The sequence below is a fragment of the Numida meleagris genome, chromosome 1, assembly GCF_002078875.1.
Source record: "Numida meleagris isolate 19003 breed g44 Domestic line chromosome 1, NumMel1.0, whole genome shotgun sequence".
NCBI classification, from domain to species: Eukaryota; Metazoa; Chordata; class Aves; order Galliformes; family Numididae; genus Numida; species Numida meleagris.
This window is the reverse complement of record NC_034409.1, coordinates 62,332,509-62,354,213: the sequence shown is the minus strand read 5'-3', so window position 1 is coordinate 62,354,213 and position 21,705 is coordinate 62,332,509. Positions and strand designations below refer to the sequence as shown.

Genomic DNA, 21,705 nt, shown 5'->3' with positions numbered 1-21,705 from the left:
CCTCTGTCATTTCTAAATTTTCCCCAACAAAGTCTAACAATTCATCACCTGTGAGGTTTTCTACTTGCTTACTTACTTGCATGGCCAGACAGATGGTGTTCAGCAGGATCAAAACGAACATCAGGTATTCAAAATAGGTGGAGTTGACCACATACCAAACTTTGTACTGGTACTGGTTTTTAGGGATGTATCTCCGTAGGGGACGGGCCTTCAGGGCATACTCTACGCACTGGCGCTGTGAAAGAGGTATGGAATGTTTAAAAATCAAAAACAAAATACAAGGTTGATTAGCTACTTCCAGATATAATAAAAGCACAATGTGTTTCAATTTATTTTCTTAAATGACTGCTTAGAAGAAGAATTTATTTTAGGTCATAAGATGAATGTGCATGTTCTACCTGTTCCAGAGCTCCATATGTATTTACTTTGGTCAGAGAATGCTCATCTAATCTCATTGAACCAAATGGTACAGTGCACATTTTAAAGTAAATATTATCATTTGTGCAAATCTTACAGAAAGATTTTTTTTACCCATTCCTGAAAAAGATGCCAGTGAAGCCAGCTTAGTGTTTCATCTTGTTGGCAGTTTCACGTTTTACTCTTTGTATATATTTATCTCTTAAACTCTTATTGCCAATGCATTTCTATCTTTAGAGGCAGTAAGTTGTCATGACTTACCTGGTTCTTGTCCAGCTCACAGTTCTTGTATTCTTGTTCTCCTTGTTCCTGAAATGTGACGATGACGAAACCAACGAAGATGTTCATCATGAAGAAAGCAATGATGATGATGTAGATAATAAAGAAGATGGAGATCTCAACCCTGTGATTATAGATGGGTCCCACATCCTCCATGTGGGAATCAATGGACCTATACAGCAACCTGGAAGCAAACAGGAGCCCAATGCAGAGAAAATCTGCAGCTGTCTTGAGGCCTTATAGGTGATGTTATAAAACTCAGCTTTGTGCTTTTCTTCTACTTGTATCAAAATTACTTCACTCATAGATGCACTGACTTGCACTGATTTGTGTATAAACTCTTGCAAAAGAGAGGACACAGCTTTTATTAACTTAATGCATTTGAACCAGGTGAGGGTGATGTGCATTCATAGTTGAACAATAAAAACTTAAACAATGACAAAAAGCATGCCCTTCAGTTAACAGAAGAGTCTATGTTATTGGGAACTGAGTTTTGTGAGAAAAGGGGATCTCAACACTTTTAAACATTTGTTAATGCTGCTGTTGGCATCACCTGGTGACACAGTTCAGGGACTAACCGAGGATACCTAGCACACCTATGTCAGTCTGACTGAGTGGAGCTAAGGGCATCCTTGTCCCCTGTGACATAGAAAGGACAGCCTGGTAAGATATCTTGTGTCTACCTCTACTGCACATGTAGCACTGGTGGATTTCATGGTGGCCCACTGGCTCCCTAGGAAACTTTTAACACTTACCAATATTGATAAGTGCCTGACAGGCATTTTACATCCCTTTATATATGTAATATTTGTAACAATTATTGCTACTATTGCTGCTATTGGCAATAATTTCTTAAGTGCTAGAGACAGTGCTATAAGCTGTTAACAAGCACAAGAACTGCAGTCCATGCAGGTCCTGAGGAATTTACAAAGCACGTAATACTACAATGACTGCTGTTACTATTGTTACATTTAATGTTCTAAAATTTTTAAATACTTAGGATGGGAAAGACAGTTCTCTACATCTGAATTTCCTCTTTTGAAATGAATGAGGACATTAGTAGTGTAGCATTGGCCCAAGAAGCACTCACTCTGGCCAGCCCTCGAAGGTTGAGACAGTAAAGAGGGCCATCATGGCAGTCAAGACATTGTCGAAGTCAAACTTGCTGTTCTCCCAGCTCCGGGGCTGGATCATTGGCTGATTGACCTCACCATCCTTGTATGTAATGTAGTACCCTCTGTGGGTGGAAAGGAGAGAGAGAATGTGGCAGAACTGCACTTTCGATACCAGGCCCTGAGAGCACGTGGCCAGTGAAAGGGGCTAAGTGGGAAAGTTCAGACTCACCTGCATTCTGCTTCAGTCTGCTTGGAGCTATCAGTGCAGCTGTAGAGTTTTCCCTTGAAGAAGAAGAAAGAAGAATGAAGCTTCCTTTCCTGACAGTGGAAAGGTTAGGGCTGATCATGTACGAGGGAGGCTGCATGTACTACTTGCTTAACTGCTATGGGTATGTTTACATGCTCTTTTGCAGGCAGATGTGAATGAACTGGATCAAGAGTTGCCTGTGGCTGGGTACCTCAGAGCACAGGCTTTTGTCTGCTTGCACAGTGCTCTGTTGTGTATATCCTGAGGTGCGTGTGCACTGAGTGCTGCTGAACACTGGTTGTCAGAAGAGTGGTGAAGGGCAAAGAAATAAAAGACCTAAAGAATGGAATGAGTAATCTCCAGTGATTACCTGGCATGCCCCTCCTTCTGCAAAACATAAGGTAGACAGCCTGCAATTACCAATCCTTTAGAAAAGCCCCTTTCACCTCTCTGTCACTAAGTCATGCCACAAGCAATCTGGAGAATAGAGTTACTGATGATTTCTTACAATTACAGATGAGTTGCAACAGTTCTGAATATGATCGACCCAGGTTTGGTAACTCCTGGTAGTAGGAGCCCAGGTAATACTGACAGTACCCCACATTCCATCTTTCATATAGGAAGATTCCATCTCCCCTTCCTCAGGGTTTTTCATCATATTTTTCTTCCCACCCCAGAAAACAGCTCAGTGTAATGGATGAATGAATGGGTCCAATGGTTTTACCTTAAACAACTGAACTCCAATGCAGGCAAACATGAACTGCAGCAAAGTGGTGACAATCACAATGTTTCCGATGGTTCGGATGGCAACAAACACACATTGGACCACATGCTGCAAATGGAAGATAGGAACAAAAGTAACTTGCAGGACTGTTCTGAACTGCTATGGTTAGAAGTGAAGCCAAGACTATAACAACAAATGCAAGAATTTCATTTCACTGTTAACCACTAAGTAATGTCTCGGGAAAAGGGAGAGATAACCAGTGTTTAACTTTTTTCACTGTACTCTTAGAAGCAGGCAGAAAGAGATAGGAAAATACCAGAGCTCAGCTCTCTGAAATGTCCAGTAGCACAGCCTTACATCGTTGGGCACTCACCAGCCTGCAGGAAGAAATGTAACTAGTAGAGCAAGGCTTGTGAGCCCATCTGCAATCCTATAGAAAACTACATAATTTAACATTAGTGGTGATGCTTAAACACTATTTGAAATGTCACAAAAGTCCTTGTAGCCTGAAATAACTTGAATTGATACTTTGCAGAATGCACTGGGATTCTTCTAACCTTTAGCCCTTTGGCTCTGTTGATGGCCCTCAGTGGTCTAAGCACTCGCAGAACACGCAAGATCTTCACCACATTGATGGCACTGGATCTGGAAGAAAGTATTGGGAAGTTTGAGAGAGACAAAAATATAGTGAGTGTGCTGCAAGGACAGACAGATCACACCTACTCTTCTTTGTCTGAAATCCTACATAGCCTTAGACAGGTTAGGACAGCTAGAGTCAATTATTTGCTACTTGCTGTGGCACCTCAGAAGTAAGAAAATCATTCTCGTGTCACCTTCATAGGTCTTGCTTCCTGATCTGGGCAGCCTCAGTATACATTCTCCTGGCTTTCACCAACTATGCTGTACTAATGAAAGGAATTGAATACGGACAGGGATTTTTTAATAAGCAGAGATAATTACAAAATACTCTGTAGCTATCTAATGGAAACTGTGCCAAGATGTAGGCACCACAAGACGTTTTCAGGTAAGGCTTAAAGAAGCATTCTGCTGAAATATTCATAGAAAAATGGACAGTCCAGAAGACTCAGGCATTAAAGGTACACTGCCCAGGTAAGGTATGATCCTGCAGCGTGTCTAGCTTCTGATTCTGCAAAGCAATTAAATGTGTATAAAACTTTATGGATGTGGAAATTCTCACTGAACAGGATGACCTATATCCTTAATTTTAAGTGCTGAACACAACTATCTACTACAACTACAGAGCTCTTTATCTTCCTGGACTAAAACCCTGACTGAAAATCTTCTCCATGCTGGAGGACGTCAGGCCCTTCTACTGATTTTGAGAACAGGTTTTTTTTGCAAACACATGAATAGTCTAGTTAGAGCTGTAGGAACAAAACAGGATGTCAAAATGTCCTCTGAGCTATTATTAAGTCTTCTACTGAAAGCCCAATGAACCTGAAAAATCCTTATGCTTGGCTTAGTGAGCTCTTAAACATACCATACATGAGCTCCTAACCAGTGATGAGAACAGGGACCTGATTTTTTGTCGAGTGCTATTAGTTAGGAAACTTCCAATCCAACACAAACAGTTCCACATACTCAAGTAAATCTATAAATTATTAAGCAAATTGGCAGATTACAATAAAAAGTGGATTGACAGAAGTGGACTCAACTGATGTTGCCACAGTACTCCACAGATTCTTGCATAGCTCTTCAAGCACTTGATGGTCTTCCATTGACCAAGACTCACAGCATACTAGGAAGTACCAAAACACTATCACCCTATTCTACAAAGAAATAATGAGAGTTCTGGGATGGAACGGTAAGTCACTTAACTGCCCTGATCTGACAAAATGACTCATACATCTTGGAACAAAGCTCAGTGTTATAATTCCCAGTGGACCAAATTTCTTGTTATCATTTGATCTTTCAGGAAGATCCTCTATCCAGATAATTGGTATAGCATTTCCCAGCTGTTAGATCCCCTCCTGAGAATGAATTTTAATGCCTCTTGAATCATCTGAGAAAAGTGTCTTGAGGCTCATGAGAACAGTCTTACCCAGATGAAACAATGAGACTGAGGTACCCTCTCCCAACACCACCCTACTGTCCCCAAAAAATAACCAGTTGAAAATAGCTCACTCACTGGATTCCAAAAGAGATGAGAGAAACGCTGACCACCAGCAGGTCTAAGATGTTGAAATAGTTTCTGCAGAAGGAGCCCTTATGGAGGAAAGCCCCGTATGCGGTCATCTGCAGGAAGGCACATGAAGACACAAACACACTTTGTCATTAGCATTTGTTCAGAAACCAAACGCATCTGGTTGAGCTTAGTGTATGTATTTGGGTAGGAGTGGTATTTCTAAGATAGCAGACTATCTACCCACAGGCCCCAAAGGAGAATTTGAGTCCCCATGGAAGAGAGAGTGAAGATGACAGTAAGATAACTATGAAAGACCTAACTAGGGAAAGCCAATTCTAGGTTTAGTGAGGAAAATATGCACTTTGAGTGCTTAAAGTGCATAAAATTTAGAATCAGTAAAGGAGTAAAATGATTATCTGCAAAAAATACTCCTTGCAATTATATGAGTTTCTCTTTTTCTTCAATGGCAGAGGACACTTGTGAGTATTATGCTAGTATTATCTAAAGGCACTTTTAGCTGAACTGAATAAAAAGCACGAAACAGAGAGGGCTCTTTTGGGATGCTTTTTAATGCACAGCTGCAGTGGACAGTTGAGCTCTCTTCCTTCTGAGAAAAAAAATAATAGAATTCCTAAGGGATTTAATGCTTTAGAGCTGAAGCAAAGCATTAGGCAGAATTTCTGTTCTCTTCAGTTTGCTCCTTCTGTTCAGTTCAATCCTACATACTTTTTCCTACCACTACCTAGTTTATTTCATTTTTTATTTTACAAGAAGTTACATTTTCTCCTTGGTTTTCCTAACAAAATCCAAGGTAACATTCCTTGAGATAGAGAGGTCTGTTGATGGAGGCAGTCATTACAAACATCACCCAGTTGAGGAAGGGAAAGATTTTAATTATTTTACTTGGGATCTCTGCCCTTTCTGGGTATAAAGGGGTATTGAAAACCTGCTGGTGCTGAGGATGTCTCAGCTCCAGAACTGAATTAAGTGACAGAAACGTTAATGTTATAAATAGAAATGGGTCTCAGTCACAGTGTCTCTAAGCACTACTGAGCTCATGAAAGTAAAGGCCTTGACTTTAAGTTTTAGAATGAGCTCAGTTTTAGAATGTGACTGGGTGAGTCTGACATGGTGAAAGAGGGTGAGGGTTTATTTTGCCACCTACCTGAGCTTTGGAGAGTGACGTAAAATAATTGCTTTGAAGATACCCCATTCCCACAACTGCTAATCTCATTACCTAGGTTAGGAACACGGGCTTCTAAATTTAGTCCTCTGATTCTCATCTAAGTTAGATGTCCATAGTAACCCGAAACGGACACCACGAGACTGTTCCCCAAAGATTGGACTCTTCCAACTGAGAAGTATGAACTAGAAATTTAACCTGGGTTTTTCTGGCTCCTGTTGATAGCTCAGGATGGCATAGCCACTACTGGTTTCCAGATATGCCTACCTGTGGCAACTGCAGTCAGAGGAGAGTGGAAAGTCACATGGTATATCAGATTTTTTTTTTTCACCAAACATTCATGACATCAGGGAACCAGCTATCAATCAATCAGACAGAACTGAGAGGGGAGGAAGTATAAACTCTCGTCTTGGCTTAGAATTTATACTTACAGACATATTTGATTGGGAAAGGGGAGGGGGAGTTCTTGCCATAACAAAGGTGGTAAAGATGCCCTTTACTGGTTAGATTTTGTATGGCAATCTTGAAAGAAGGGAGACACCATTGAAATCAGGAGGGGAAGCTCTGCTGAATTTACATTGTATACAAACTGTGGTTCTCTCAAACCTGCAGATTTTTTAATACTGAAGAGACACTCAAATTGTGTATAAACTATCTGCCTCCCACCTGGGGCAGTGAACAAAGCTCAGAATGCCACGTGAAGCAAAACGATAACTAACTTCAAAACACTGCAAAGTTGTTCACTTTGCCAACATTCATCAAATTCCACCATGGCAGTGTGGGTCTTGCAGGTATTGTCATCAACATGAGGGCAGATAAAGCTTGTTTCTTCACAGCCTTGATAATCACACAGTCATTTACTCTTTTGCTTCTTACCATTTACTTCAACTTTTCTGTTGTGCAAAAGATTTTGTTTAATACAAGGCAGCGGAGAAACAGGCCATGAGAAACCAGGGAAATTGTGAGGCAGAAACTACAGGATAAGAACAGAAGAATTTCTTAAATGTTGGAGGTACTCGCAACTCTCTCTCACTTAGACCTGGAGAAAATCTAGGGGTGTTGAGCTAGATCTTCTGAAGTTAATGGGAGGACATCAAGGAGGCTCAGAAATAGGTACTATGCAGTACACTTCCCTGCTGAAAACAGAGTAATATGCCTATGAATTAAGGTATGTTATGCTTTCCCTGAAGTCATTACGACTGTTACCATTTGCTTCAGTGGTTGCAGAATTGCTACTGTAATTTCAAACAGGTGAGAAGGTGCCCTAGTACAGGAAGCCAGGCATTGAACTATAATTTTCGCTTTACTTGTTGCTGTTGAGATGTTTTCCCTTTTTGACAAGCCTATTTGATAGGCCTTTTGGCATGTGCATGTTCAGACTTATTGTGTAAACTCAGATGCATGCACCACAACAGCATAATATGCATACCTCTTTGGAGAATATTATGGTTTTTGGTGATTTAAAGTCATATCAAAAGCATGGCTCTCTACAAAAACATGCACAGGCCACCCTACTTGTCAGCCTCCAGTATAGATACTGTTATTAGGGTCTTGAGCTTCAAGATCTGAGCAACTGGAGGGTGCTGCCTGCCAGCACTTAGCACTAGCTTGCTGAGAAAAAAAAACAAGCTGCCAAGTGAACCTAGCATTTAGAAAGCCAGAATTTTGCTCAATTACTGTTATTTAAATTATTAGCCTACAAATTTGGGACAATTAGACTTAAGAATAAGGCAGCCTATTTTTATTTTCTTCTGAGCTTAAACATTCTCTTGCACATTTCCTTTGGTAGAGAGCACGTTTCCTGGGAAATATGAAGCCAGTTTTAAGAGGCACTGCAGCAGTTTTTATTTGCAGCCACAGTTCTTTGTGGCTTCTTCAGTGGTTTCAGTGATTTGTACTCTTGGTTGTCTCTCCACGCCTGATAAAATAAGCTTATGCACTGTTCTCACGGCCTGGCTCCTATACGTGCACCCTGTAACCTTACACAAGTCATTGGCTGCTCTCTGGCCCAACGTCATGACTTGTGCAGAACTGAGACTTTCTCTTTGAGTTGTAGGACATATAAGAGGAGTATGAGCTCAAGGTTCTTTGTACAGCAAATAAATTTTGTTTTGGAAAAACTTGCAAGGGCAGTGAGAGCAATTTCTGGGGTGATGGCCTTTTTCTTGGTTCTCTCCTGCTTGTCATCCTGTCATTGCATTTCCCCTAAAAAGCATTGTGTTGATATAGGCCTTATTTTACAAGTTCACATCAGATTTTTAAGCAATTAGCAAAAGCATAAAACCAAAAAGATAAGCAATCCTTTGTGCAGAGAGTTAAAGGAGTTAATGAAAAAAAAAAGACAGAGCAATAGAGAGCAAGAGAAGGCAAAAGAGAAAGAGAGAAAGAAAGAAAGAAGTCAAGAAAGAAAAAAATCAAGAAAGAAAGAAAGGAAGAGAGAGGAGAAAGAAGCAGAAAATGAATTTATTGCTCAGATTGGTTACCTTAAGAATAATTTCTAATGTAAAGATACTAGTGAAGACATAGTCTGCATTGCCTAGGATCTGAAAAATAAGCACAATTGGGTTAGTTGTACTGAGCGTGACCCAGGAACAAACAGGCGTGTGTGTTAGCAACAGATAGTGGCAGAGTACTAGTAAGCTTGTGAACAGGTAATGGTAGAGAAGATGAGCACTTTACCTTCAGAGCAATTTCAATGGTGAAAATGACAGTAAAAACTATATCAAAATAAAAGAGAACCTGAAAAAACAAAAGGGAATAGGAGTGGGGAGGGTAGATCAGTGACTGGCCACTGGAATGGGAAATCACAGTTCAAAAGCAAATACACAAGTCTCTTATCGAGGGGAAAAGGAGGGCTATATGGGAAACAGTTTTATAATGACGTCCTGTAGGGTGCAGTGAAGTTCGTGACACATAGGACAAGCAGCACGTTACATGAAATATTTTCTAAGTTACAATCCCATGAAGGCTCTGGTGGGAAAACAAGCTTTTGGTTGTTGTTGTCGTAGGATTTTCTTCCTTTACTTTTAATTTACTTATTTATGTATTGAACGTGATAAAGAACAGACAATGTAAGAGTTTTTATTAAATAGATTTCCAAACTGAGAGTACAAGGATTTCTGGTCTCTCAGTGGAAAACTTGAGATTCTTCTTACTAACTGCCATTCAGGCTTGTTTTGTGTCTCTCAAGGCAAAAAAATAAACACCCACCCAGACTGCAAATTGATGCTCTAGCTCTCTCTTTTTTCTTTTTCCTCTACCCTGACTTGCCCTGGTTTAGGATGAATATGAAATGCTTTGCCAATTGAACAGAATCACTGTGACCATAATTTAGCCATGCAACAAATGTGCCTAACTTGTATCTTCCATCTTTCCACTGACGTTCTGTAAAACACCCATCATTCCCATCAATTTAGATCCAGTGGTGGGCACAGCAGTGGCATGTAGAGCAAACCACAAGAAGGGGCCCTCGAGTGTCACAGAAGGCAGCAACAAGTCTGGAAAGGTTAAATGATTTGCAGAGTAAGCATCAAGGATGGAGATGTCTTTCACTGCCCATCGATTTACATCTCACAAAGTTAAATGGGAAATCCTTTACTGACTAGTGGGACCAGAACTGAACTCTCTTCACTTCCATGAATCCCAGTATCCCAAACCATTTTGGTGTTGTCTACACTGGAAAAGGTAAAAATTACAAGTTCTGTGCCCTTGGATAACTGTTGTTTTAGCTTAATCAAGTTCTAACCCTGAAGGCCAATAAATGGAAGCAGTAGAAACCTGATTATTTTTCAAAATTAAGCCTCTACTGCTAAAACTCTAATAAACATACATAAGTAAACTATCCTCTCCCTTCCTTTGTCTTAATTGTATCCAGGTGATCTTGCTCTAACGCAGCTGGACAAATTCTTACAGTTTGGTATGCCCTGGGCAATGAAGCAGCTACTGCAAAATAGAGGGTTATTTTAAATCATACTGTTAAAGCATAACCCTAATCCAGACTAATTTGTAGACAATTAAGGTCAAATAGGGACATGTTTCACCTACTGTTGCTACATAACCTAAAACCCCTCATGTCAGTGCAGGATTTTTGACCCCAAGACTAACACAGAAGTTGTTCTGACCTCTTCGGTTCTAGATTAGGCTCCATATTGTTTTGCAATTTAGAGAATTAAAAAAGGGCCATTTCAAGGATGGACATCAGTTGCATTCTTTATTAATTTCCACACATTATAGCTGGAAATGTCCCCTTGTGTTGCTGCCGTATAGGTCCTGACATTTGGTTATTCTATCAATGGAATAATTTTATAATCAATGTGCCAGATTCATGGATGCTCTAAGGCTAGTTTGCATGACTCCACCAACATAAAGCAGCCATAAACTTGATTAAAGTGGATGATTATGCTGGGCCTGCAGCTACTTTACATCACCAGAACACTACAAAGCAGCTAGGTCATCCTGGTGAACCTGGACTCAGAGCTGCAGCTAGTTGAAGACGTTCCATACAGATGAAAAGTCTCACCTGTGCAAGTGGTACTATTTACCAGCAGGCACATCTATTCTTACCTAAATAGATATTTAATCTAGAATCTATTAAAAAAAAAACAACACAAAAAACAGAGAGACTATTGCAACCTAATGTTTTAGGTCTTGCTTGGGATTTGAAGGATGTTTGACCAGGCTGGAGAGGCACTTGCACAGACTTGCTGCCTGAGCCCTGTGTGACACAGGAGAGATGGAGCTACTAGCCCACCCCTGGGGAGATGCAGTACCCAGGCCTCTTTGCTAGCCCTTGCTGGAGGAGGTTCTCTTCATTCCTTCCAGCTCTTGGACAGTTTGTGTCAAAAAGAGCACTGGTCTGCAAGAGTCCTGATGCTCAGTGAATGCCTGCTTACATTGCCCCAAAGTGAGGGCAGAGGCAGACTGTTTGCTTTCAGCTTGCTTTCTTTCCCTCACAGGCACAGAGCAGACATAGGCTTACTATTCTACTGTCAAACTGTAAAGGCAGACCACTTTTGCAACCCAAATATCTTGTCAGTGTCCCCTGGCATGATACATTTTAAACACCCGTACCTGCAAAAATTAAACACAGATTTTCATGCAACATCAGTGAGTTCAAATACACAAGATAACATTTTGCACTAAAACTTCAGCTCTTTTATTCACTACTTTTTCTTATTTAAATCTCTGCTATAGATTCTGCAGCTGCTTCTGTCAGAATCCTATATGCCAGCTGACATCATTCGGCAGGGCAGATATGTACTGATGTACATTTAGTCCTGCATGGTGGGCATGCTCAGCCGTGTACAAGTGGATTGTTACTGTCACATGTTGGGCTGTTATTTAGTACACTCCTTCAGGAGGAAATGCAAAGCAACTCTGAAATAAATTCAGGAATAAACTTCCATTAACACCTTCTCTGCGTGCATGTATGCATTTCAATGTGTGCTCAGGCCGGGGCAGTTCTGCGAAGGAGAACACTGAGCATTAAATTAAGTTCTTATTATTTAAAAAAGAAAAAAAAACACTGTTTATGTCTAGCAAGCTCTTCCAGCATAAAGGCACCAAAATGCCACTGCAGACAGCAGAGATGAGAAGTCTCACATATGGCTGCTGACACTTCTCATTTCTGCAATGATCCCGGATTAATGGAAACTACCACTGGCAAAGCTAAGCGCTGGGCATTTCAAAAGGCTAGTAAGAATGGCTAGGAAGGAAGGTGAGAATGTACCTCTCTGCTGAATGCCTTCCTCTTCTTCCCCTAGCTTGGCAAGGAGAGGAACGTGGCATATTTTCTGAGGATTATCTCAAATTTAGTGATGGCTTTGCAGCTTGCACTGAAACAGCCTGATTCTAACCTGAATGACACCAATTTCCCCCAGAGTGACTGCATCAAACTCAAGAATTGTACTTCTGATTTACACCAATGTGAACAAAGACAAAATCAGGCACTGAGCTTTTTAGTTCAAAGAAATAATGTATTGGGAGAACAAATATTTCAAAGGAAACTTGCACATCTCCCAAACCAGAATTCTCTGAACCTCAATCTTCTTCAGCCCATTTTTAAAGCCTTTAATTCCAGGGAGCAATAATTTTGCTTTAGCTGCCTATCATTCCTTTTCCAACAGACACTTCCAAAATTAACCTAAGGCCAAATTCTGCGCTGATTCATGTTCCCTGTATGTACACACAGTGTACAAAAGGCACAAACCAGGGCAGAGAGCCACTCCCAAAGCCTCTGATGCAGTCTTTTCTGTGTTTCTTGACTTCAGATCTGCTTTTAAGACACAGCGAGGGAAGGAGTGTGATAAGCATACTTGGTTCCTAAAGGAGAGGTGTCGGACGGGGTCCTCAGCTGCCAGGGAGATGCTGCTGAGCAAGATGAAAAATAGGATCAGGTTGGTGAAAATGTTATCATTAACGATTCGATGGCAGTGGACACGAAACCTGAAAGAGAGAGGAGAGGCACAACTTTATCTCTCAGAGAACAGCAAGACCTGGGAACCATTCCCCTCTCCTCTTTATCTGGCAAGACTGGCCCTGGGGGATTGCTATGCAGAGCAGCTTCACTCTGCCCTGGCAAAGAACAGCATCCCAGGCAGTTGTGCTTTGCTCTCCTGGGTGCTGAGCAGCCTCAGGTCCCCGTGTCATGCAGTGATGCATACAGTGGTGACTGGCTGCCTGCAGGACTTAGGCTTTGTGCACCATTTAAATATGATCTTACAGCCTGCCAACCCAAAACTACATCCCTTCCATTCATAGAAATGTTCCCCATTTGTATAGGGGGAAAGCAGGAGAAATGGGTTCAGGGATGAACAGTATCCTTCTGAGATAGGGCTAGATTGCTAGATTGTCACAGGGCAGGAAGCATAATATCTGTTAACAGGGCACAAACCTGTCAAAATGGCTGTAGCCCAGGCTACTGGGAGGTTATCATGTCATACAGGTAATCTATTAAAGCTCAGCCTAATACGAAGTGCTGGTGTTCTTAGTGAGAAAATGGCCCCTAAGCAGTAGCAGTCTCCCATCAAAGAGTAGAAGGCTTACTTGATGCTATTAGAGCACCTTCCACACAGTGGTATCAGGATATGAGGAGTTAAACCTCATAACAGTCCTATGCATTATTCTAGAGGCACTTCATTAATCTATTTAGCTCTACTTTTGGCTGTTGAGCTGCCAAGCCCCTTTTACAGCAATTTTACAGATGATTGCAGAGGTTAATTTATTTTTCAACAAGCAACAGTGGGTGGGTGGTAAAGCTGACATTAGAGTCCATGAGTCCCAATCATCATCAGTCTCTTTCCGTTGCACATACCAAGGAGAAGTGGCACAAGCCCTCCTGTGGAAAGATGAGCTCTGAATTCTTTTGGGCCTTTACAGTCCTGCCTTACTCTGAGGCTGTGTTTGGTGGTAAAATCTCTAAGGGATACATTGGGATACATGGCACTGCACAGACCACTTAATCAGTGAGCTCTTTCCTGCACCCATACAGAGATATATTCTCGCGTCATAGCTCAGCCCTCCACTCATGGTACTGGTCTCACACATTGGTATTGGAAAGAAAACTGGAATAATGTGAAGCCAGGCTGCCTGGAGGAGCCTCAGGGAAGAGGGTGAAGAATAATTCTCCTCAGGATCCCCTAAGAGCTATGGATTCTTGTCCTCCTTGTTTCTTTTCTTGCATGCTCATTCCTGTAAGTAGGAATAAGCAGAAATGCAGGAACTCCCTACTGGGAGTGGATTTTGAGCAGCTATTAGGACAAGAAGCTCCTACCTCATGCTTGACTGATTGCATGATGGCTTGCTTACAATCTGGACCTGAATTTGTTGGGGAGTTCAAATTACTGGCTTCCCTCTGAATCCCTTACTTCCAAAGCTTTCATCCTTCGTGTCTTCAATTAGACTTGCAGGTGCCCTGTACTCCCCCTGAATATCGTCAGAGGGCTTTCTACATTTGTGCTTAAATGGAGATTTCATGCCAGAAATCTCTTCTTCTCTTTGTTATAGCTGAGCAGCATCTTAAATACCTGTTGTTAGGACTGAAGATGAAAAAAGCGCTGGCATCAGGCATGGGCACAGCCTTTTCCTTGAGGTGCAGCTCAGACATGGGGCGAGGCCGAGGGCCAACAGGCATCTCAGGTTCTTCCTCATCTTCCTCTGCTGCAATAAATATTTTTATTATTTCGTGCAAAATGTTTTATTTTATGCAAAATACAACCCCTCATCGAGTGCTGGGACATTTGTTTCTGTTGAAATAAGAACTGTTAACTTAAAACTATAAAAATAGGATGATGAAAGCCTGAGGTTTATTGTCCATTTACCTCCTCTGAGGCACCAACCACTGCCCTGGGCCCATCCTGGCAGATATTGATCAAGACTGTCTTTAAAACCATCAATGCTGATAAGTCCACAGTATCCTCACAACAGTCTCTTCAGAAGCTTTGCTCTCCTTTCTGCAAAATACCTTCCCCTAATGACTAACATTAGGCTTCCTCGCTGTGGTCTAAATCCATTACTTTTTTTCTTATCGTCCATGGGTACAGAAAAGGCAGAATTCCCTTCCTTTTGCAGAAGGCTTTTACATGCTTGTTTCTGCCAGGCTTTCTCGTTCCTAGAGAAAAACAACAATCCTTCCTGAGATGCTGTGTTCTCTAGAACTCTAATCATTCTCACTACTTTCCTTGGGATTGCCTGCAGAATTAACCTGTAGTTGAGGTCCTACTGGTCCACAGGACAGTTAATTACTTCTTATATATTACAATGCTGTTTTGCTGTTTAAATGTTTTTCATGGGCCCTTATTTTCATCAGTCTTGTGTTAATTTGCCACCAGTTTTTGGCTTGCATGAACCATAGACTCATAGCTCTCAATGGAGCCATTGCCACACCCGAGCTTGTGTTTTGATGAATGAATGTATGCCATAGAGCAAACATGGAGCACAGGTACTTTAACATACACCCATCAGAAATCCTTAAAACTACCTTCTTCCAGTACTCAGTGGGGAGACAAATAAAAGGGCAGGTGACAAATCTGAGCCTCTTGAACCTGATGCCTATGGAGCAGAACTCCAGGCCCTGTACAGATCAGTGAAAACACTCATGGAAGAAATTGCAGAGATGGGAACTAAGTGGTATGTGAAACAGAGCCTTCCACCTTTGAGGAATTCTTCTACCTGCTAAAGTCAGAAGCTATTTTGTGAATGACACAATGGGATTTTGCTATTTTAAAGTTCACAATCCTCTCACCTAATTAGCAAGACTGAAAGAAATATTTCAAGAAGGAAGCCTGACAACTGATTCATCTTCCAGTCAATGCAAAGGAGGAAACAGTAGTTAAAGGGTTTATCCTAACTCCATGAAGTGAGATAAATTCTAGGAAGAGCCTGTTCCTTCAGGAACAGGTATGGCACTTCATCTGGTAATGGACATATCAAGAACAGATGAATTAGTACAGATCCTAATCTAGATGTCAGAGATGGGAGAAAAGAGGCCTTTTCAATGCATGCCTTTATTGCATGCAAATAATAGAATTCTTTCTTTACACTTCTAGTAGCAAGAGTTTGGCTCAAATTTGCTTGATAGATTTTTGGATATGTTTGAAATGGTAAACAGTCTGCCCTTTTTAAGCTGGTCTATTTTTTAACAGCTCGATTTTATGTCGTAACACACTTAATAATACCCATTCTACAGGTTTTATTCCTTTTGAAGTACTTTTGTGAATAGTACTTGAAAAAATTGTGCTAATATTCATATTTATATAATATTACAATACTTTACACTTGCACCTTTTATCTACAGATGTCAAAGTGGATTGACAAGGAGTGGGGTAAGCAAATTCTTTCTTCGTTAACAGTCTGGAATACCAATGCCCATAATCATGTAGGATGTTTGAGAGCTCTCACTTAATAGACTATTATTCTGAGCCCCAGTTCTGTGCCATCACTATTAGATCTTTTTTTTTTTCTTTTTTTTGGTCTTGAAGCAAGCTTTAAACAAAGTGTTTTAAAAAAAATAACTTTCAAATGGGTATAGGAGAATGCCTCTGGAAAATGGACTCTTAGCAGAAGGATCAGCCCCATGAAGACTATAAGGAAGATTGTTTCTCTCCTCTTTCTCTTGTGTCTGCCATAAAGCAAGAAATATATTAATGACTTTGGCAACCACATTGCTTCAGACTGGAAAACACATTGAGTTCCTCAGTTATGGAGAAAGAATAATGTTCTAAATGCTTTTCATTTAAAGTAGGGTCTAGGACACATAAGAAAGGAAAAACGAGGAGTAAAATACACAAAGCATAACATTATTACAGCCTCAGCTCAGGTCACTGCGTAAGCTATCTACCAGTATAAAGAAACAGTATATTGCACAGTTGTCAGCATTCATACAAGCAAAGGTCAACACAGTATTCACAAGCTGTCTGGGGAGCACATCAGCTGCAATCCTACACTTCTTCTTTGACTATTTTCTATACCTAGGGTGTATCACTGTTTAAAAAGTGACTTTTCCATTCAAGCCTGCCATAAAATCATGAAGAAACAAGACTCAGAGTTGCCAAGTTGAGATCTAGTTTGGAACTCTCCTGAAATTCAAGAAAATTCAAAACTGGGACTGCCATCTTGAGTTATGCTTCATTAGAACAGTTACATCTTTTGGCTGTGAAGGACACACACAGGCTACAGTGCAGCATCAGTGATATATTCAATGGAGAGGATTTTTTTTTAATCTATACAAAGACCAGAGCTATCGTGTAAGGACACTGCTTTGCTTCAAGCTTCCATAAATCATCTCAAGCCTTCATCTGACCCTCATCTGATGTTCTGAATTCTTTGTCTGTTTCTGTACCAGACCGCGGGACTTGCACCCTGTCTTCCTATAATAAACATGTCATCATAATAATCCTTCTAGTGTACACAAATCTCTGGAAGGAATAGTCTCTCCCTCCAACAAAGTGGCTAGGTGAACTGATGAGCTGCAAGTACACAGTGTATTCTGGGGACTAAGAGCAACGTTGTGCAGCAAAAACATTCAGAAGAGGTTATTGAGAAAACTCTAGTTGAGGCAACAGAAACTAATAGAAAATTGAGTGGGGTAGATTCAAAGAATAAAGGGAAAACAAATGAAGTGACTATTTCAATTGTTTCTGTGCACCAAGTTAGTGTGAAGGATGTTTTCCCAGGAGGGCTGCATTTAGCTGCACAGCACCTTTTATAGCACAGCAATCACCAGAAGGAATTTGGGCTGATCTGATGGTCATAAGGGAGCTTATGAAGGGACAGGGGTACAAGTGGGGACTGAGAAATTCTTGCTTGCTGACGTCACTGAGGTCCTTGGAGTTTTGTTCCCCAGAACTGCCTACACAAGACAGATGTGACATGCCACATCTGCTCTAAGAGGGCACTGGCGCTTCTGAGCTTTGTACCGTAGAATGGAGCAGACGACTATGGTAAATTGTACCTAATGAGATTTGCAAAACTTTGCTCCATCTGAACCCTATGGTGACTTCCACGAACTCTGAAGGAAGTGATCAGGTAACTGAGTGAGATCATTCTCGGAAAAAAGCTGTGATTTTCAGAGGGTTGAAAAAGACAAAAAAAAACAAACCAAAAAACTGCTCACAATGAGTAGAAAAACAATTCCACAAACATGCATGTAGGCCTGTTTAGAAATGACATCATACAATGGCAAATAAACAAGACACTGTCCCTTTGCATTGATAAAACTTTAGGAGACAGAAGACAACCTAGCATACATCCGCATGTAAGGTTTTGTTAAAAGTACACCAGTCCAAAGACTGGCATCCCAAGGCAGTAGTTTAGAAGTGTTTTTACTTTATTTCCTGTCCTCTAATCCTACACATGTCTGCAGATGGAAAATCCATAACACAAATCGTAGATTTGTCTTTTGTCAACCATTCCACATGCTAGCCTATTTCTAAATTTTCCTTGGAAGGTAACTGAAATATAATTCTATTATCAGTAGGCTTAAATTTGCTCTACAGGTATGCATATCTTTACTTTAAAAATATAATGGTCTACAAATTCACACCAGTTGAGAAACAGAAACAGAACTGTTTCAGGCTGTTTTAATTTGTTCTTGTGACTGAAGATTCCCTAAAATTGGAGATGGGTGTGCAATTAATGCCCTGTGTCTACAGAGATGCTTGGAAGGTTAAATCCAGAGTGATCTGCCTTAGAAAATGTTAAAAGTGAACTGTATTTTCTGGTGTCAGAACCACAGTCTACTCCTAATTAACAGGCTACAAATATGGATGAATATGAGTACAGCAAATTCACAGATTTTTTTTTTGTTCTGAAAATCAAATGCAATGAACAGTTTTCCTTTCTGCCTGTCTGAAACTCTCATTCACCTATTTAAAGTGAACTGCTGTGTCTTTTTTCACCCTATCACATCAACCTATTAACAGCCATTTTTTAGGAATCATAGGAGAGAAGAGAATGTAATTTATTATCTATTATAGCCTGTTACATAATCACAGAAATGAAGAAGGGCCAAGCAAGAAAAGATCACACATGGCCAAATGTCTGCCAAGCTAGGATCAACGAATTATTATATCTAAGTCTTTTCTGGCAGATATTTCTCTGACCTGTTCTTAGCAAAATTCAGTGATGCAGTTTCCACAACCTTCTTCACAATCTTTTAGAGCCTCTCTACTAGAAAATCTTCCCCCTGGTGTGAATCTGTTACTTCCCTTACTCATAACGGAGATTGAGGTTATTTCCCTTCTACCTGTAACAACCTTTTATGCATTTAAAACTGTCTCTCCTGTCTTGCCCAGCTCAAACAACCATAGTTCTTTCAATCTTAGTTCAGTTGCCCCTTGCATTGCTTACACTATGCCGTTCTAGATTCTTTCCAATTCAGCTCCACTTCTCTGAAGTAGGGCACTCAAAACAAGACAGTATCTCAATAGAGACATTCTCAATTGCTAACAGACTAAAAGAATTGTTTTGCTCTGGCTAGCTTTCACTGGCCTGTTAGAAGAAATCTGTAAATGGACTAAAGGGTTATGTTTTACTGTTTATAACGCCTTGTTTGCCTTTTGAAAGGTGGCAAAATGTTATTGGCTTCTGTTGAGCTTGTGATTACAAGGTTCAGATTCTTTTCTCAAGGACTGTTACCTAACTACTGTCACCTAAGATCCTTTATTTGTGAGTTGTTTATTCCTGCCTACGTAGAGCCTGGCACTTTCAATTTTATTTAGACCATTTATCCAGTTCCTCAAGAGCTCTTTGAATTCTAATGCTGCCCTTCAGTATGCTTTCTGTCCCTCCTAGCTTCATGTCATGTGCAAATGTAATAAGCATATTTCCTTTTCCATCACTCAGGTCATTAACATTGAACTGAACTGAACTCAGGACAGGCCTTTGGGTTGTAGAACCTCATTTGGGTTATTGCTACTCTCCACGTACAGAGTCTGACCAATTTATCTCCCAATCATCTAGACCATTTTTTTTTTCTAGCTGGCTTGTGAGAATGCTTTGAGACATTCAGAACCTTAGCAAAGTCAAAGCATGTTATCTACTTCTTCTCTCCTGTCTTGTCAGCCCCTTTTAGAAGAAAATAAAGTGGCTTAATATGATTCGCTCTCAGTAAACCCATATTCCTGCTAGTCTTCTCCTTATCTTGCAGTGTTGTATTTGTTTAATCACTTGTTTCAACACTTTTCCAAGAATGGAAGTTGAACTGACTAGTTTATTTCTCTGCTCCACCTCTGCCCACCATTTTAAAGACCTAGCCTTCAGGAACTCTCAGTGAAAAACTGCTCTGTGTTCTGAGATTGCTTCACCCAATTTTATGTACAGTATTTGAGGATGAAGTTCATTAGGCCCAAATGATCAATTCTAGGCTGAGTTTATGCCTTTAGAATCATATTAATAAAGTTACAGACTTTTTTGGATTAAAAAATTGCTAAAAGGCATTCAGCACTCTTACTTTCATGAATATCTGTTGCTGATCTTCCCTGACAATAGAGTACTGAAAAAATGGACTGAAAACGTATATATTATAATGTAATGTGTGCTTTACAGAGAATCATATCAAGTACCACTAATCACTACAGGAACTGCAAAGGAAACATGGGCAAGTAAAGTGTCACTAGAAAGGTGAGGGAGGGGATTACCCTCTGTTCTGCTCTTGTGAGGCCCCATCTGGCACACTGAATCCAAGCCTTGTGCCCCCAGAACAAGAAAGACATAGAGGTGTTGAAGCAGGTACAGAGGAAGCCATGAGGATGCTTAGAGGGCAGGAGCACCTCTCCTACAAAGAAAGGTTGAGGGAGCTGGGCTTGTTCAGCCTGTAGAAGAGAAGGTTCCGGGGACACCTTGTAAGAGTTTCATTTTTTAAAGTGGGCCTAAACGTAAGATGGGGAGGGAGAGAGGAAAGACAAGAGGCAATGGTTTTAAACTAAAAGGGAGTAGGATTAGATTAGATTTAAGGAATATATTCTTCACTCTGGAGATAGTGAGGCACTGGGACACGTTGTCCAGAGAAGTTGTGGATGTTCCATCTCTGGAAGTGTTCAAGGCCAGGTTGGATGGGGATTTGAGAAATATGATCTAGTGGAATGTGTCCTACCCCATGGCAGGTGGTTTAGAACTAGATGGTCTTTAATGTTGTTTTCAACCCAAGCCATTCCGTGATTCAATGAATCTAATTGCATCACCTTCACCCGTCATGAAGACATTACAAGGTCAGCTTGCCTGCTATCATAATTTGACTCTATGTGCACTAGCAGCTGGAACTTTTATTTTTTTTTTTATCAGGAATAAGAGAAAACAGAGAGATACCTGGTGCTTCCGTTGTGGGATATGGGCTCTTTTCTTCATTTTCATTTGGTTGATAATCATCCATATTGATCTAACAGAAACAGAAGAAAAAAAAGACTCAGACAAAGCAGAGGGTTTTCATTCCCCTAGAAACTCAAGCTGTCCACATCATCTCCGCATAGACTGTGGTGCTGGCAGCAGACCTTTGTAGCAGGTGGGGATTCTCCATCAGCAGTGATTGATTTCAGCTCAATTTTCTCCTCCTTTGTCTCCTCCTCCACAGCTGTTTTCTCTATCTCCTGTTTCTTTTCAGGACTAGCAGTCCTAACAATTTGACAAGATAAAAAGAAAACAGTTACAAAGGTGAAAAGCTGTTTCATGTAGTACAGCACACACCAAGAGAATGATCAGCTTACTGGCACCTCCATTCTGAGTCCAGCTTATATTTCAGTGGTTCCACCTCGTCCTCTTCTGCTCTAATTCCATGTAGTATCCTTTTACTTCATAGCTTTCTCAAAGGAATGTGTATGAGAGTGCATGTGGAGAAGTAGGCGACTGTGTGTTCGTGTGCATGCAGGTTCTAGGTATGTGACTAGATATCTTCTCTTTGTTCACTCAATAAAAATGGCATGAAATGTTTTCAAACCCTGTCCTGTGGACTTCTACTAGGTTGCCTACAAAGTTTTGCCACTCACTGCACTTCCAGAGCCAAGGAGACTCTCCTGACTGATGTGTAGGACACAGCTGAAAAATCCCCTCCAAGTAGCCCAGAAGAGAGTGAATTGAAATAGCTAGTAAGGAGAGGCTTCCCCA

The 21,705-nt window shown here is 40.7% G+C and overlaps 1 protein-coding gene across 18 annotated transcripts in view; it reads right to left on the bottom strand.

Moving 5' to 3' along the window:
• The window catches only part of CACNA1C (calcium voltage-gated channel subunit alpha1 C), a 429,930-nt gene that overhangs the window by 75,355 nt on the left and 332,870 nt on the right, over positions 1 to 21,705 (bottom strand). For all 18 annotated transcript variants that reach the window (XM_021389984.1, XM_021389880.1, XM_021389936.1 and 15 more), the window contains 12 exons: positions 21,096 to 21,216; positions 20,914 to 20,983; positions 14,136 to 14,268; positions 12,426 to 12,555; positions 8,791 to 8,850; positions 4,932 to 5,038; positions 3,340 to 3,427; positions 2,783 to 2,890; positions 2,041 to 2,093; positions 1,787 to 1,933; positions 679 to 880; positions 77 to 235 (listed from right to left, as the gene is read on the bottom strand). In XM_021389984.1, coding sequence (XP_021245659.1) covers positions 77 to 235; positions 679 to 880; positions 1,787 to 1,933; positions 2,041 to 2,093; positions 2,783 to 2,890; positions 3,340 to 3,427; positions 4,932 to 5,038; positions 8,791 to 8,850; positions 12,426 to 12,555; positions 14,136 to 14,268; positions 20,914 to 20,983; positions 21,096 to 21,216 — 1,378 coding nt within the window. The remainder of the gene's footprint in view (positions 1 to 76; positions 236 to 678; positions 881 to 1,786; positions 1,934 to 2,040; positions 2,094 to 2,782; positions 2,891 to 3,339; positions 3,428 to 4,931; positions 5,039 to 8,790; positions 8,851 to 12,425; positions 12,556 to 14,135; positions 14,269 to 20,913; positions 20,984 to 21,095; positions 21,217 to 21,705) is intronic.